Source organism: Carcharhinus amblyrhynchos, chromosome 11, assembly GCF_965287045.1.
Source record: "Carcharhinus amblyrhynchos chromosome 11, sCarAmb.v2.hapA, whole genome shotgun sequence".
Lineage (NCBI taxonomy): Eukaryota > Metazoa > Chordata > Chondrichthyes > Carcharhiniformes > Carcharhinidae > Carcharhinus > Carcharhinus amblyrhynchos.
Window position 1 is genome coordinate 47,596,350 of NC_137334.1, and position 17,077 is coordinate 47,613,426.

The window sequence follows — 17,077 nt, forward strand, 5'->3', positions numbered from 1 at the left end:
TGCATTGAATCGTCTCTGCTGGATTTGCTATCAAGGTATTGCATCCTCCCGAGACAATTTTCTTACTTGAGAGACTTGCACATTCTTCAGTAAGTACAAAGCAGATTAAGCAGTGGACAAACAGAGATCCTATTCTGTCGCAAGTTAGAAGATTTCTAATGCAAGGCTAGTGAACTATTTTGAAAGATAATGAATTGAAATCTTATAGGGATGAGTTAAGTGTGCAAGATGGATGCATGCTATGGTGGTCAAAATGCTCGTTCTGCTCCTGATCGTTCACAGGTTATGGATGAAATTCACGAGCCTCATCCAGGTGCTTCTAAAACGAAAGGTGCATCCAGATCCAGTTACCCTTTGTTACCTTTGCTTTGTGTCCTCTAATTTTCTGATTTCTACAGTGCCCTACATTACCACTACTTGTTTGATGGCCTCTTAACAACATCTACTCATATTTATTGTCCCCTCCTGTTTCTTAGCTCCATCTACACCAATTCTACATCTTGATCTTCCAATCTAAAATCCTCTCTCACTGATGTAATAATTTCATTTCTTGTTATCAGCGCTACCCCACCTCTTTGCCCTCTTTACTTGTTCTTCCTAAATGTCGAATATTTGTGAATATTTAGTTTCCAGTTTTGGTCACTCTGCAGCCACATCTCTGTTGGCAATTATCAGTACAATATCATTTACTTCTATTTGTGCCATTGTTCCCCTTCCTTAATGCTAATGCTGTATGCATTCATATGGAGTGCCTTTAATTCTGTCTTTTTAACATTATTCCATATTTTCACTTTATTTAATGCTGGCCTTTTTTCTTGGTGCTTTCCAGTTTCATTTGCTACTTGTGTACTTGCCACTACCAGTTTTGTTTTTCTCTTATCTGAATTCCCTCTCAGGTTCCCATCCCCCAACACATTAGTCTATACCCTCCGGGTCGCCACCCCCCTGACAAGCTAGTTTATGACCTGCACAATAGCACTAGCAAATTTCATGAGGATATTAGTCCTGATCCTCCTTAGGTGTAACCTTCCTCTTTGTCTTGGTCCCAATTGCCTCAGAACAAGTTTCCATGCCCCAGATGACTAAAACCTTCCCTTCTATATGGCTCCAGCCATGTGTCAATTTGATCAGTTCTCCTGTTTCCGAACTCACAAACATATGGTACTGGGAGTAATAAGTTGCACAAGGTCTGGGAGAGTTTTCACCTGAAGTATGGTGTTCAGTTTTGGGCACCATATCTCATGAAAGATGTATTGACCATATAGAGAGTCACCAAAATCTTACTGGGATTTAAAGCCTTAAGTTATGATGATCGGTTGCAAGAACTTCAGTTATTTTCCCTTGAGATTAAAAGACTGAGGTGTGACCAAGTTAAGGTATTTAAAATTGCGAGAATTCTCTAGGATAAATGCGGAAAAGCTATTTCCTCTGCTAAGGTGGAGCAGCCAGCAATGTTCACGGTCTGTGAATGGATTAAAACATGGGGAGGAATGGAAATTCAGAACAAGAGGGCATAATTTTTAAGTTTGAGCGAAGACATCTTGGAATCATTTCTGGAAGCAGTTTTTGCACATAGGATAGTTGAAATCTGGAATTTGCTATCCTAAAAGACTGAAGGCTGGGCCAAATGAATATTTTCAAGACTCAAATAGACTTTTTGTTCCATCAGGCTATCAATGAAAATTGAACAAAGATGGATGGATGGAGATATAGATCAGCCCTGGTCTGATTTAAATGATGATGGGCTGAATGGCCTACACTGTTCCTATGGCCATCATTGCTTAAGTGGAGCACAAATGCAAAATACTTTGGCCACAGGAAATCTGAAATGTTGAACATACTCAGACTGGAAGCATTTGTTGAGTTAAACTTTCAAGTCTGTCACCTTTCATCAGAATTGGAAAATGTTAGAAACTTAATAGGTTTTGAGCAAGTGAAAGGGAGGAGGATGGGAAGAAGAACGAAAGGGAAGGTCTCAGATAGATTGGAGGGCAGGAAAGATCTAATCACAAAAATTTTTATGGTTCAAAGCCCAAGCAAGTGATAAACAAGACAAGTAAATGAACAAAGTTGACTGTATATTAACTTTGAATATCTTGTTGAAGTTGTACAAGACATTGGCAAGGTCACACTTGGAATACTGTGTGCAATTCTGGTCACTATTATAGAAAGGATATTATTAAACTAGAAAGAGTGCAAAAACAATTTACTAGGATACTACTGGGATTGAGTTATAAGAAGAGGCTGGATAGACTGGGACTTTTTTTTCTCTGGAGCGTAGGAGGCTGAGGGGCGATTTCATAGAAGTCTATAAAGTAACGAGGAGCATAGATCAGCTACGTAGTCAATATCTTTTCCAAAAGGTAGGGGACTCTAAAACTAGAGGGCATGGTTTAAGGTGAGAGGGGAGAGATACAAAAGTATCCAGAGGGGCAATTATTTCACACACAGGGTGTTGAGTGTCTGGAACAAGCTGCCAGAGGTAGTAATAACGGCAGGTACAATTTTGTCTTTTAAAAAGCATTTAGGTAGTTACATGAGTACAATGGGTATAGAGGGATATGGGCCAAATGTAGGGAATTAGGATTAGCTTAGGGGTTTTAAAAAAAAGATGGCATGGGCAAGTTGGGCTGAAGGTCCTATTTCCATGCTGTAAAGCTCTATGACTCTAAAGGATGTGTCCCAAGGAAGTGTGAATGGCAGGATTTTGAATCAAGACATTTGAAAGCAAAGTCAAGGATATAGTGAAATTAAAGAAACAATAAACAAAGTAGTGAAGGAAAATGAAACAAAATGAAGGTTGAAGAAATGGCCTAAAACTGTTCAGCCCGGAACACTTGATTAATCTGACTCGCAGTGGTCTGGTGCTTTTGCCATTCAGTGAATCATATATGTGGCTCAATACTTGAAATTGGACAATGTAAAAGGTGAACAAATATATTCATGCCTGTCCAGTGTCAATCTGGAACCAGACAACAGACACGATATGAGGTCCATGGTCATTATTTCCATTGCAGTTACTTTTATAGTTGGCTTCTTTGTCTTGAAGAGCTAGTTTATTTTATTTTAGCCTGAATCATGCATGATAGAACTTGCATTAATAAATACACACATCAGTTTTTATATAAACTGTTGGAAGGTAGGTGCCTGAATTATGATGCCTTGACGTCATGAAAAGGTATGTCCCATTCGTAAATCATAAGATACCAGATTGTTCAGTTGTTTGTACCAGCACGATCCTGTTTTAAATCTATGGCCTCCATAGATTTTCAGTGAAGGTCAAAGAGCTCTTTACTGCTCCTATTGATAGCACAGATGATAAAAAGCAGTTATTTTAAAAATTGTAATTGCCGCAGTATGTTTTTGCAACCAAAATGCAGTTTGCCATACATATATTTTGGCATAAATATGATATTTGTTTCACCCAATTTGAGACTTTAAAGATTGAATTAAAAAATGCAAAATTCCAATGTTTAAGAACACACAAAACTGATTCAGTAGTTTAATTTCTTCACCTGACAACATCTATTCATTCCCACAATAATGTACAGATTGAAGCTTTGTCGAATGACGCTGTGGAACACACAACTAACAAATACATCAAGACAGTCTGGATGCCCTGTAAAAGCCTTATCAGTGTATACATGTGGTCAGTTCTAATGTGTTTTTTGCATCCTGATAGAAACATGTAAAAGATTGATATACTGTTCACTATTTTCCCTTATTGTGATGGCATAGCCCAGATCAGGAACTCGTCATGCCGGAGACTCTCAGATGCAAATCTGCATCCTACTACTCTGTGGCAGATTACTATCCAAAAGGCAATCTTATTAATGTCCTGGATTGTGCATGTCCTGATGTTTTAATGCAACAGTTGGGATATAATCCTATTGCTAGATTATGCATTTTGAGCAAAACATTTGGGTCTGACATGTACCATTCTGTCCTGCATGAATTTGTTTTCAGTTTAATGTGTCTGTTTGTTGTTGCAGTTTATAATAAATTTGAATAGTATTTTGTAATATTAGGAACTATATTTATTCTCAAGTGTTATAAGTAAACTTTATGATATTGCAGCATAAGAGCTTCAGATTGGTTTCTTACTCTTTGTTTTTATTTTAATCTAGCCTGCTCCTAACCAGGTTACATTTCACTTGCCTCTTCATCGCTACTATGCTATGTTTCTGAGCAAGGTAACGTCATACTCATTTTAATATGTCAATTTTTCTAAATTAACAGTTTTTAACAATGTAGAACTTGTTTCACGTGTTCGGAAGTGGGTATGATGATAATCCAAATGTTCTCACCAAAATTTACCTGTGCTGTAATCTGGCAAAATTCATCACTTGACCATTGTAGAATCTGTCCAATTTTCTACCTCCCAAGTAAATTGGTGACAATATCAGTTAATGGAAACAAATGGCCGTTTACAATCCAGTAAAATCTTGCTGAGTTGAATCCAAGGGTATCTGCCCACAAATTTGTGCTGCATGCAACCTTATGTTCGTTGAACAGGCCCTGTTCCCACATAAATGCATCTCTATGTAACCTAGCATTCCTTGAAATGTGGCCCAAATTGAAAACAACAGATTTAAGTGGGATATGAAAACATACTAAAGGAGTATGTGTGTGAGAAAGAGTATTCAGTTTGTTCACACCTTAACAACGGTCTGACCTTATCAAAGGCTAGAGTTTTACACTGAAGAATGTCTAGAAAGCGCCATAATCTTTCTCTGCTTAGTGCATTGTCTTTGGATAACAGTAGTGCACAATACATCCACCGTGTTTGCCAGTGCAGTCAAATATGTTTTTGGTATTTTTATGCTGCAGTACAAAATACCAATGCATCTCTACAGCCTTTTGTGCCATTGGACAGGGGAACAGGTGAGCAGGCAGGCATTTATCAGGTTTAAGATTATTTATTAGTGTCACAAGTAGGCTTACATTAACACCGCAATGAAGTTACTGTGAAAATCCACTATTTGCCTTGTTCTGGTGCCTGTTCGGGTACAGTGAGGGAGAATTTAGCATGGCCAATGCACCTAACCAGCACATCTTTAAGACTGGGAGGAAACTGGAGCACCCAGATGAAATCCACACAGACATGGGAAGAACGTGCAGACTGCACACAGACAGTGACCCAAAACGGAACTGAATGGAAGTCCCCGGCACTGTGAGGCAGCAGTGCTAACCACTGTGCACCGTATTGTCAGCTTTCTCTATTCCTCTGCTGAAAATGTACTTTTATGATGTCATCATCTGTTAATTCTGTCATGCAGTATCATTCACCTCTCGAAAGTTTCCATGGTGGTCTCAGCTAAAGTTTGCATGCTGGCTTCCTGCAGGCAAGAAAAATGTGCTTTGCTGTCTGGTTAGTTGGTATCACCATGCTTTTCCACGTTCTTACCACCTTGTGCACTTTTTATCTGTTTGAGATCAATGTTTTGGAAGTAGTTGCCAATTGTGACTTCTGAAGCCATTTTACAATCCTTCATCATAGCAAGACCTCAAGAACAGTTGGATCGTACTCCTGCTTTTTATTCATGGCCTCAATAACTTGAGAGATCAACTGCTGTCAGTAGTGGGTTTTCAGGTTGCTAATCAACCCCAGCTATAACGTCCTTCCAAAGTGGTCTGAGCCTGAAGAAATTTGATTTAAGTTATTATTGTCACATGTATAAAGTGAAAAGTATTGTTTCTTGCATGCTATACAAACATACCGTACGTGGGGAAGGAAAGGAGAGATGCAGATTGTAGTGTTACAGTTACAGGACAAGGATGGCAGGTGGTCTGAAACACCAGCTCCAGGTTCCCTTCCAAAGCACATATCTTGGACATGTATTGCATTTTATTCATCATCATTGAGTCAAAATCGTAGAACGTACTACCTAATGTGGGAGGTTCTTCATCACATTGGACTGTAGAAGGCCACGATGGCAGCTCACAGCCACCATCTCAAGGGCAGTAGGAATAAACAGTAAATGATGGTCTTGTCAGTGATGTCCACATTCCAGAAATCAAATAAAAACTCTCCTCAAATGCAGTACAATCAGTGCTAAGATATTAAGTAACTGTATAGGTATATGTTCACCGCTGCTAATGTAGGCCAATAGAATTTTGTTTTTTGAAAGTTGCCATGTACTGGTTTAATTGTTTGAATAAGTTTACAAACAAATCTTAAAAGATATCATTGCAGCAGAAGATACTTTATGATTATTCTATAATTTGTCAAATAAATGCAAAGTTAATTGCAAAGTAAATAATTGATTTAGGAATATGTGACCTTATCAACAAATATTACATTTCTGTAATATATGTATTTATGTTTTGACCGTTTTACAGGCTATCAGATGTCAGCAATTGGATATTGATTCACTTTTGCCAGATCAAGAGATGCTAATGAAAATGATGGTTCATCCACTTCAAATCCAGGTATTTCATTTCTCTTAGGTTTTTGGAGCTGTTGGTGTTTTGGCACTTGTTTCTACCAAGTTCAGTTTACATGGTATGCCTCCTGCAAATGTAACGTTTCTTGCTGATTACATTTCTGGTCATGAGTTTCTTTGGGTGGAATTGATTGCATGGTTAAGAACTCGGAGCAGGAGTGGGCCATTTGGCCCCTCGAGCCTGCTCCATCATGGCTGATCTTTTTGTGGACTCAGCTCCACTTAGCCACCCGCTTGTTGTAGAATTAAAACTCAACATATGAAGAGGTAAATTCCTTTTAACAAGAACGCTTATAACAAGTACCAATTCTGAATGACCAATTGGGAAAACATGTAAATTGAAGAATAAAGACCAACCAAAAAATACTCTCTTGTATGGCATTCTGTTCTCCAACAGAAAGTTGCAACTTTATAAAGAGTGTTGTAGACAAAAAATAAACTACATGTTTGACAAAGCATGACAAAGTTCACCAACATATTGTTTTGCGTACTTTTTAAACATTAAGATGTGTTTATTTCAGGGCAGTAGCCAATCTCAAAAGCCTGGGCATGATTCTTTCTGCCTCCGCCCTTTCCCTGCGTGTCTGAGAGGGGGGTATGTGTGTCTGACAGGGGTGTGTGTCTGTGTGTGTCTGAGAAGGGTGCGAGTCTGTGTAAGAGAGGTGTGTGTGTGTGTCTGAGAGAAGGGTGTGTGTGTGTGTGTGTGTGTGTGAGAGAGGGGTGTGTGTGTGTCTGAGAGGGGTGTGTGTGTGTGTCTGAGAGAGGGGTGTGTGTGTGTCTGAGAGAGGGGTGTGTGTGTGTCTGAGAGGGGTGTGTGTGTGTGTCTGAGAGGGGTGTGTGTGTGTGTCTGAGAGGGGTGTGTGTGTGTCTGAGAGGGGTGTGTGTGTGTCTGAGAGGGGTGTGTGTGTGTCTGAGAGGGGTGTGTGTGTGTGTGTGTGTCTGAGAGGGGTGTGTATGTGTGTGTGTGTCTGAGAGGGGTGTGTATGTGTGTGTGTGTCTGAGAGGGGTGTATGTGTGTGTGTGTGTGTGTCTGAGAGGGGTGTGTGTGTGTGTCTGAGAGGGGTGTGTGTGTGTGTCTGAGAGGGGTGTGTGTGTGTGTCTGAGAGGGGTGTATGTGTGTGTGTGTGTCTGAGAGGGGTGTATGTGTGTGTGTGTGTCTGAGAGGGGTGTATGTGTGTGTGTGTGTCTGAGAGGGGTGTATGTGTGTGTGTGTGTGTGTGTGTCTGAGAGGGGTGTATGTGTGTGTGTGTGTCTGAGAGGGGTGTATGTGTGTGTGTGTGTGTCTGAGAGGGGTGGGTGTGTGTCTGAGAGGGGTGGGTGTGTGTCTGAGAGGGGTGTGTGTGTGTGTGTCTGAGAGGGGTGTGTATGTGTGTGTGTGTCTGAGAGGGGTGTATGTGTGTGTGTGTGTGTGTGTCTGAGAGGGGTGTGTGTGTGTGTCTGAGAGGGGTGTGTGTGTGTGTCTGAGAGGGGTGTGTGTGTGTGTGTGTGTCTGAGAGGGGTGTATGTGTGTGTGTGTGTCTGAGAGGGGTGTATGTGTGTGTGTGTGTCTGAGAGGGGTGTATGTGTGTGTGTGTGTCTGAGAGGGGTGTATGTGTGTGTGTGTGTCTGAGAGGGGTGTATGTGTGTGTGTGTGTGTGTGTCTGAGAGGGGTGTATGTGTGTGTGTGTGTCTGAGAGGGGTGTATGTGTGTGTGTGTGTGTGTCTGAGAGGGGTGGGTGTGTGTCTGAGAGGGGTGGGTGTGTGTCTGAGAGGGGTTTGTGTGTGTGTCTGAGAGGGGTGTGTGTGTGTGTGTGTCTGAGAGGGGTGTGTGTGTGTGTCTGAGAGGGGTGTGTGTGTCTGAGAGGGGTGTGTGTGTGTGTGTCTGAGAGGGGTGTGTGTGTGTGTGTCTGAGAGGGGTGTGTGTGTGTGTGTGTCTGAGAGGGGCGTGTGTGTGTTTGTGCCTGAGAGGGGTGTGTGTGTGTGTGTGTCTGAGAGGGGTGTGTGTGTGTGTGTGTGTGTCTGAGAGGGGTGTGTGTGTGTCTGAGAGGGGTGTGTGTGTGTCTGAGAGGGGTGTGTGTGTCTGAGAGGGGTGTGTGTGTGTCTGAGAGGGGTGTGTGTGTGTGTGTGTCTGAGAGGGGTGTGTGTGTGTGTTTGAGAGTGGTGTGTGTGTGTGTCTGAGAGGGGTTTGTGTGTGTGTCTGAGAGGGGTTTGTGTGTGTGTCTGAGAGGGGTGTGTGTGTGTGTGTCTGAGAGGGGTGTGTGTGTGTGTCTGAGAGGGGTGTGTGTGTGTGTGTGTCTGAGAGGGGTGTGTGTGTGTGTGTGTCTGAGAGGGGTGTGTGTGTGTCTGAGAGGGGTGTGTGTGTGTCTGAGAGGGGTTTGTGTGTGTGTCTGAGAGGGGTTTGTGTGTGTGTCTGAGAGGGGTTTGTGTGTGTGTCTGAGAGGGGTGTGTGTGTGTGTGTCTGAGAGGGGTGTGTGTGTGTGTCTGAGAGGGGTGTGTGTGTGTGTCTGAGAGGGGTGTGTGTGTGTGTCTGAGAGGGGTGTGTGTGTGTGTCTGAGAGGGGTGTGTGTGTGTGTGTCTGAGAGGGGTGTGTGTGTGTGTGTCTGAGAGGGGTGTGTGTGTGTGTGTTTGAGAGGGGTGTGTGTGTGTGTGTTTGAGAGTGGTGCGTGTGTGTGTCTGAGAGGGGTGCGTGTGTGTGTCTGAGAGGGGTGCGTGTGTGTGTCTGAGAGGGGTGCGTGTGTGTGTCTGAGAGGGGTGTGTGTGTGTCTGAGAGGGGCGTGTGTGTGTTTGTGCCTGAGAGGGGCGTGTGTGTGTTTGAGAGGGGTGTGTGTGTGTGTCTGAGAGGGGTGTGTGTGTGTGTGTCTGAGAGGGGGGTGTGTGTGTGTGTGTGTGTGTGTGTCTGAGAGGTGTGTTTGTGTGTGTCTGAGAGGTGTGTGTGTGTGTGTGTCTGAGAGGGGTGTGTGTGTGTGTGTGTGTGTCTGAGAGGGGTGCGTGTGTGTGTCTGAGAGGGGTGCGTGTGTGTGTCTGAGAGGGGTGCGTGTGTGTGTCTGAGAGGGGTGCGTGTGTGTGTCTGAGAGGGGTGCGTGTGTGTGTCTGAGAGGGGTGCGTGTGTGTGTGTCTGAGAGGGGCGTGTGTGTGTTTGTGCCTGAGAGGGGCGTGTGTGTGTTTGTGCCTGAGAGGGGCGTGTGTGTGTTTGAGAGGGGCGTGTGTATGTGTGTGTGTCTGAGAGGGGTGTGTGTGTGTGTTTGAGAGGGGTGTGTGTGTGTGTCTGAGAGGGGTGTGTGTGTGTGTGTGTCTGAGAGGGGTGTGTGTGTGTGTGTGTGTCTGAGAGGGGTGTGCGTGTGTGTGTGTCTGAGAGGGGTGTGTGTGTGTGTGTCTGAGAGGGGTGTGTGTGTGTGTGTGTGTCTGAGAGGGGTGTGTGTGTGTCTGAGAGGTGTGTGTGTGTGTGTGTGTGTCTGAGAGGGGTGTGTGTGTGTGTGTGTCTGTGAGGGGTGCGTGTGTGTCTGAGGGGTGTGTGCGTGTGTGTCTGAGGGGTGTGTGTGTGTTTCTGACAGGTGTGTGTGTGTTTCTGAGAGGGGTGTGTGCATGCGTGTGTGTTTCTGAGGGGGGTGTGTGTGTGTGTCTGAGAGAGGCGTGTGTTTCTGACAGGTGTGTGTGTTTCTGAGAGGGGTGTGTGTGCGCGCGTGTGTGTGTGTGTCTGAGAGGGGTGTGTGTGTGTGTGTGTGTCTGAGAGGGGTGTGTGTGTGTGTCTGAGGGAGGTGTGTGTGTGTCTGAGAGGGGTGTGTGTGTGTGTCTGAGAGGGGTGTATGTGTGTGTGTGTGTCTGAGAGGGGTGTATGTGTGTGTGTGTGTCTGAGAGGGGTGTATGTGTGTGTGTGTGTGTGTGTGTCTGAGAGGGGTGTATGTGTGTGTGTGTGTCTGAGAGGGGTGTATGTGTGTGTGTGTGTGTCTGAGAGGGGTGGGTGTGTGTCTGAGAGGGGTGGGTGTGTGTCTGAGAGGGGTGTGTGTGTGTGTGTCTGAGAGGGGTGTGTATGTGTGTGTGTGTCTGAGAGGGGTGTGTATGTGTGTGTGTGTCTGAGAGGGGTGTATGTGTGTGTGTGTGTGTGTGTCTGAGAGGGGTGTGTGTGTGTGTCTGAGAGGGGTGTGTGTGTGTGTCTGAGAGGGGTGTGTGTGTGTGTGTGTGTCTGAGAGGGGTGTATGTGTGTGTGTGTGTGTGTCTGAGAGGGGTGTATGTGTGTGTGTGTGTCTGAGAGGGGTGTATGTGTGTGTGTGTGTGTCTGAGAGGGGTGGGTGTGTGTCTGAGAGGGGTGGGTGTGTGTCTGAGAGGGGTTTGTGTGTGTGTCTGAGAGGGGTGTGTGTGTGTGTGTGTCTGAGAGGGGTGTGTGTGTGTGTCTGAGAGGGGTGTGTGTGTCTGAGAGGGGTGTGTGTGTGTGTCTGAGAGGGGTGTGTGTGTGTGTGTCTGAGAGGGGTGTGTGTGTGTGTGTGTCTGAGAGGGGTGTGTGTGTGTGTGTGTGTGTGTGTCTGAGAGGGGTGTGTGTGTGTCTGAGAGGGGTGTGTGTGTGTCTGAGAGGGGTGTGTGTGTGTCTGAGAGGGGTGTGTGTGTCTGAGAGGGGTGTGTGTGTGTCTGAGAGGGGTGTGTGTGTGTGTGTGTCTGAGAGGGGTGTGTGTGTGTGTTTGAGAGTGGTGTGTGTGTGTGTCTGAGAGGGGTTTGTGTGTGTGTCTGAGAGGGGTTTGTGTGTGTGTCTGAGAGGGGTGTGTGTGTGTGTGTCTGAGAGGGGTGTGTGTGTGTGTCTGAGAGGGGTGTGTGTGTGTGTCTGAGAGGGGTGTGTGTGTGTGTGTGTCTGAGAGGGGTGTGTGTGTGTGTGTGTCTGAGAGGGGTGTGTGTGTGTCTGAGAGGGGTGTGTGTGTGTCTGAGAGGGGTTTGTGTGTGTGTCTGAGAGGGGTTTGTGTGTGTGTCTGAGAGGGGTGTGTGTGTGTGTGTCTGAGAGGGGTGTGTGTGTGTGTCTGAGAGGGGTGTGTGTGTGTGTCTGAGAGGGGTGTGTGTGTGTGTCTGAGAGGGGTGTGTGTGTGTGTCTGAGAGGGGTGTGTGTGTGTGTCTGAGAGGGGTGTGTGTGTGTGTGTCTGAGAGGGGTGTGTGTGTGTGTGTCTGAGAGGGGTGTGTGTGTGTGTGTTTGAGAGTGGTGTGTGTGTGTGTGTTTGAGAGTGGTGCGTGTGTGTGTCTGAGAGGGGTGCGTGTGTGTGTCTGAGAGGGGTGTGTGTGTGTGTCTGAGAGGGGTGTGTGTGTGTCTGAGAGGGGCGTGTGTGTGTTTGTGCCTGAGAGGGGCGTGTATGTGTTTGAGAGGGGCGTGTGTGTGTGTCTGAGAGGGGTGTGTGTGTGTCTGAGAGGGGTGCGTGTGTGTGTCTGAGAGGGGTGTGTGTGTGTGTGTCTGAGAGGGGTGCGTGTGTGTGTCTGAGAGGGGTGCGTGTGTGTGTCTGAGAGGGGTGTGTGTGTGTCTGAGAGGGGCGTGTGTGTGTTTGTGCCTGAGAGGGGCGTGTATGTGTTTGAGAGGGGCGTGTGTGTGTTTGAGAGGGGTGTGTGTGTGTGTCTGAGAGGGGTGTGTGTGTGTGTGTCTGAGAGGGGGGTGTGTGTGTGTGTGTGTGTCTGAGAGGTGTGTTTGTGTGTGTCTGAGAGGTGTGTGTGTGTGTGTGTGTCTGAGAGGGGTGTGTGTGTGTGTCTGAGAGGGGTGCGTGTGTGTGTCTGAGAGGGGTGCGTGTGTGTGTCTGAGAGGGGTGCGTGTGTGTGTCTGAGAGGGGTGCGTGTGTGTGTGTCTGAGAGGGGTGCGTGTGTGTGTTTGTGCCTGAGAGGGGCGTGTGTGTGTTTGTGCCTGAGAGGGGCGTGTGTGTGTTTGAGAGGGGCGTGTGTGTGTGTGTGTGTCTGAGAGGGGTGTGTGTGTGTGTTTGAGAGGGGTGTGTGTGTGTGTCTGAGAGGGGTGTGTGTGTGTGTGTGTCTGAGAGGGGTGTGTGTGTGTGTGTGTGTCTGAGAGGGGTGTGTGTGTGTGTGTGTCTGAGAGGGGTGTGTGTGTGTGTGTCTGAGAGGGGTGTGTGTGTGTGTGTGTGTCTGAGAGGGGTGTGTGTGTGTCTGAGAGGTGTGTGTGTGTGTGTGTGTGTCTGAGAGGGGTGTGTGTGTGTGTGTGTCTGAGAGGGGTGTGTGTGTGTCTGAGAGGTGTGTGTGTGTGTGTGTGTGTCTGAGAGGGGTGTGTGTGTGTGTGTGTCTGTGAGGGGTGCGTGTGTGTCTGAGGGGTGTGTGCGTGTGTGTCTGAGGGGTGTGTGTGTGTGTTTCTGACAGGTGTGTGTGTGTTTCTGAGAGGGGTGTGTGCATGCGTGTGTGTTTCTGAGGGGGGTGTGTGTGTGTGTCTGAGAGAGGCGTGTGTTTCTGACAGGTGTGTGTGTTTCTGAGAGGGGTGTGTGTGCGCGCGTGTGTGTGTGTGTCTGAGAGGGGTGTGTGTGTGTGTGTGTGTCTGAGAGGGGTTTGTGTGTGTGTCTGAGGGAGGTGTGTGTGTGTCTGAGGGGGGGGTGTGTGTGTGTCTGAGGGGGGTGTGTGTGTGTGTCTGAGGGGGGTGTGTGTGTGTGTCTGAGGGGGGTGTGTGTGTGTGTCTGAGGGGGGTGTGTGTGTGTGTCTGAGGGGGGTGTGTGTGTGTCTGAGGGGGGTGTGTGTGTGTGTCTGAGGGGGGTGTGTGTGTGTGTCTGAGGGGGGGTGTGTGTGTGTCTGAGGGGGGTGTGTGTGTGTCTGAGAGGGTGGTGTGTGTGTCTGAGAGGGGTGTGTGTGTGTGTGTCTGAGAGGGGTGTGTGTGTGTGTCTGAGGGGGGTGTGTGTGTGTGTCTGAGAGGGGTGTGTGTGTGTGTCTGAGGGGGGTGTGTGTGTGTGTCTGAGAGGGGAGTGTGTGTGTCTGAGAGGGGGGTGTGTGTGTCTGAGAGGGGGGTGTGTGTGTGTGTGTGTCTGAGAGGGGTGTGTGTGTGTGTGTGTGTGTGTGTCTGAGAGGGGTGTGTGTGTGTGTGTGTGTGTGTGTCTGAGAGGGGGGTGTGTGTGTGTCTGAGAGGGGTGTGTGTGTGTCTGAGAGGGGTGTGTGTGTGTCTGAGAGGGGGGTGTGTGTGTCTGAGAGGGGGGTGTGTGTGTCTGAGAGGGGGGTGTGTGTGTGTGTGTCTGAGAGGGTTGTGTGTGTGTGTGTCTGAGAGGGTTGTGTGTGTGTGTGTCTGAGAGGGGGGTGTGTGTGGGTGTGTGTCTGAGAGGGGTGTTTGTGTGTGTGTGTCTGAGAGGGGGGTGTGTGTGTCTGTGTCTGAGAGGGGTGTGTGTGTGTGTGTGTGTGTGTCTGAGAGGGGTGTGTGTATGTGTGTGTGTCTGAGAGGGGTGTGTGTGTGTGTGTGTCTGAGAGGGGTGTGTGTGTCTGAGAGGGGTGTGTGTGTCTGAGAGGGGTGTGTGTGTGTGTCTGAGAGGGGTGTGTGTGTGTGTGTCTGAGAGGGGTGTGTGTGTGTGTGTCTGAGAGGGGTGTGTGTGTCTGAGAGGGGTGTGTGTGTGTGTCTGAGAGGGATGTGTGTGTGTGTGTGTCTGAGAGGGGTGTGTGTGTGTGTGTGTCTGAGAGGGGTGTGTGTGTGTGTGTGTGTGTCTGAGAGGGGTGTGTGTGTGTGTGTGTGTGTCTGAGAGGGGTGTGTGTGTCTGAGAGGGGTGTGTGTGTGTCTGAGAGGGGTGTGTGTGTGTGTGTGTGTCTGAGAGGGGTGTGTGTGTGTGTCTGAGAGGGGTGTGTGTGTGTCTGAGAGGGGTGTGTGTGTGTCTGAGAGGGGTGTGTGTGTGTGTGTGTCTGAGAGGGGTGTGTGTGTGTGTCTGAGAGGGGTGTGTGTGTGTGTCTGAGAGGGGTGTGTGTGTGTGTCTGAGAGGGGTGTGTGTGTGTGTCTGAGAGGGGTGTGTGTGTGTGTGTGTCTGAGAGGGGTGTGTGTGTGTGTGTGTCTGAGAGGGGTGTGTGTGTGTGTGTGTCTGAGAGGGGTGTGTGTGTGTGTGTGTCTGAGAGGGGTGTGTGTGTGTGTGTGTCTGAGAGGGGTGTGTGTGTGTGTGTGTCTGAGAGGGGTGGGTGTGTGTGTGTGTGTGTCTGAGAGGGGTGTGTGTGTGTGTGTGTGTGTGTCTGAGAGGGGTGTGTGTGTGTGTGTCTGAGAGGGGTGTGTGTGTGTGTGTCTGAGAGGGGTGTGTGTGTGTGTGTCTGAGAGGGGTGTGTGTGTGTGTGTCTGAGAGGGGTGTGTGTGTGTGTGTCTGAGAGGGGTGTGTGTGTGTGTGTCTGAGAGGGGTATGTGTGTGTGTCTGAGAGGGGTGTGTGTGTGTCTGAGAGGGGTGTGTGTGTGTGTGTGTGTGTGTCTGAGAGGGGTGTGTGTGTGTCTGAGAGGGGTGTGTGTGTGTGTGTGTCTGAGAGGGGTATGTGTGTGTGTCTGAGAGGGGTATGTGTGTGTGTCTGAGAGGGGTATGTGTGTGTGTCTGAGAGGGGTGTGTGTGTGTGTGTCTGAGAGGGGTGTGTGTGTGTCTGAGAGGGGTGTGTGTGTGTCTGAGAGGGGTGTGTGTGTGTCTGAGAGGGGTGTGTGTGTGTGTCTGAGAGGGGTGTGTGTGTGTCTGAGAGGGGTGTGTGTGTGTGTGTGTCTGAGAGGGGTGTGTGTGTCTGAGAGGGGTGTGTGTGTTTGTGTCTGAGAGGGGTGTGTGTGTGTGTCTGAGAGGGGTGTGTGTGTGTGTGTCTGAGAGGGGTGTGTGTGTGTGTGTCTGAGAGGGGTGTGTGTGTGTGTGTCTGAGAGGGGTGTGTGTGTGTGTGTCTGAGACGGGTGTGTGTGTCTGTGTGTGTGTCTGAGAGGGGTGTGTCTGTGTGTGTGTCTGAGAGGGGTATGTGTGTGTGTGTCTGAGACGGGTGTGTGTGTGTGTGTGTGTCTGAGAGGGGTGTGTGGGTGTGTGTGTGTCTGAGAGGGGTGTGTGTGTGTCAGAGAGGGGTGTGTGTATGTGTCAGAGAGGTTTGTGTGTGTGTGTGTGTGTCAGAGAGGGGTGTGTGTGTGTCAGAGACGGGTGTGTGTGTGTGTCTGAGAGGGGTGTGTGTGTGTGTGTCTGAGGCGGGTGTGTGTGTGTGTGTCTGAGACGGGTGTGTGTGTCTGTGTGTGTGTCTGAGACGGGTGTGTCTGTGTGTGTGTCTGAGAGGGGTGTGTCTGTGTGTGTGTCTGAGAGGGGTATGTGTGTGTGTGTCTGAGACGGGTGTGTGTGTGTGTGTGTCTGAGACGGGTGTGTGTGTGTGTGTGTCTGAGACGGGTGTGTGTGTGTGTGTGTCTGAGACGGGTGTGTGTGTGTGTGTCTGAGACGGGTGTGCGTGCGTGCCCGAGAGGGCTGGCGGTGTGCGTGCGTGCCCGAGAGGGGTGGCGGTGTGCGTGCGTGCCCGAGAGTGGTTGGGGTCGGTGAGCGTGCGTGCCCGAGAGGGGTGGGGGTGTGCGTGCGTGCCCGAGAGGGGTGGGGGTGTGCTTGCGTGCCCGAGAGGGGTGGGGGTGTGCGTGCGTGCCCGAGAGGGGTGGGGGTGTGCGTGCGTGCCCGAGAGGGGTGGGGGTGTGCGTGCGTGCCCGTGAGGGGTGGGGGTGTGCGTGCGTGCCCGAGAGGGGTGGGGGTGTGCGTGCGTGCCCGAGAGGGGTGGGGGTGTGCGTGCGTGCCCGAGAGGGGTGGGGGTGTGCGTGCGTGCCCGAGAGGGGTGGGGGTGTGCGTGCGTGCCCGAGAGGGGTGGGGGTGTGCGTGCGTGCCCGAGAGGGGTGGGGGTGTGCGTGCGTGCCCGAGAGGGGTGGGGGTGTGCGTGCGTGCCCGAGAGGGGTGGGGGTGTGCGTGCGTGCCCGAGAGGGGTGGGGGTGTGCGTGCGTGCCCGAGAGGGGTGGGGGTGTGCGTGCGTGCCCGAGAGGGGTGGGGGTGTGCGTGCGTGCCCGAGAGGGGTGGGGGTGTGCGTGCGTGCCCGAGAGGGGTGGGGGTGTGCGTGCGTGCCCGAGAGGGGTGGGGGTGTGCGTGCGTGCCCGAGAGGGGTGGGGGTGTGCGTGCGTGCCCGAGAGGGGTGGGGGTGTGCGTGCGTGCCCGAGAGGGGTGGGGGTGTGCGTGCGTGCCCGAGAGGGGTGGGGGTGTGCGTGCGTGCCCGAGAGGGGTGGGGGTGTGCGTGCGTGCCCGAGAGGGGTGGGGGTGTGCGTGCGTGCCCGAGAGGGGTGGGGGTGTGCGTGCGTGCCCGAGAGGGGTGGGGGTGTGCGTGCGTGCCCGAGAGGGGTGGGGGTGTGCGTGCGTGCCCGAGAGGGGTGGGGGTGTGCGTGCGTGCCCGAGAGGGGTGGGGGTGTGCGTGCGTGCCCGAGAGGGGTGGGGGTGTGCGTGCGTGCCCGAGAGGGGTGGGGGTGTGCGTGCGTGCCCGAGAGGGGTGGGGGTGTGCGTGCGTGCCCGAGAGGGGTGGGGGTGTGCGTGCGTGCCCGAGAGGGGTGGGGGTGTGCGTGCGTGCCCGAGAGGGGTGGGGGTGTGCGTGCGTGCCCGAGAGGGGTGGGGGTGTGCGTGCGTGCCCGAGAGGGGTGGGGGTGTGCGTGCGTGCCCGAGAGGGGTGGGGGTGTGCGTGCGTGCCCGAGAGGGGTGGGGGTGTGCGTGCGTGCCCGAGAGGGG

At 50.2% G+C, this 17,077-nt stretch overlaps 1 protein-coding gene across 4 annotated transcripts in view; it reads left to right on the top strand.

Moving 5' to 3' along the window:
- ubr3 (ubiquitin protein ligase E3 component n-recognin 3) overlaps nt 1-17,077 on the top strand; it is a 333,307-nt gene that overhangs the window by 78,647 nt on the left and 237,583 nt on the right. For all 4 annotated transcript variants that reach the window (XM_080199025.1, XM_080199026.1, XM_080199027.1 and 1 more), the window contains exons 12-13: nt 4,128-4,193; nt 6,343-6,432. In XM_080199025.1, coding sequence (XP_080055151.1) covers nt 4,128-4,193; nt 6,343-6,432 — 156 coding nt within the window. The remainder of the gene's footprint in view (nt 1-4,127; nt 4,194-6,342; nt 6,433-17,077) is intronic.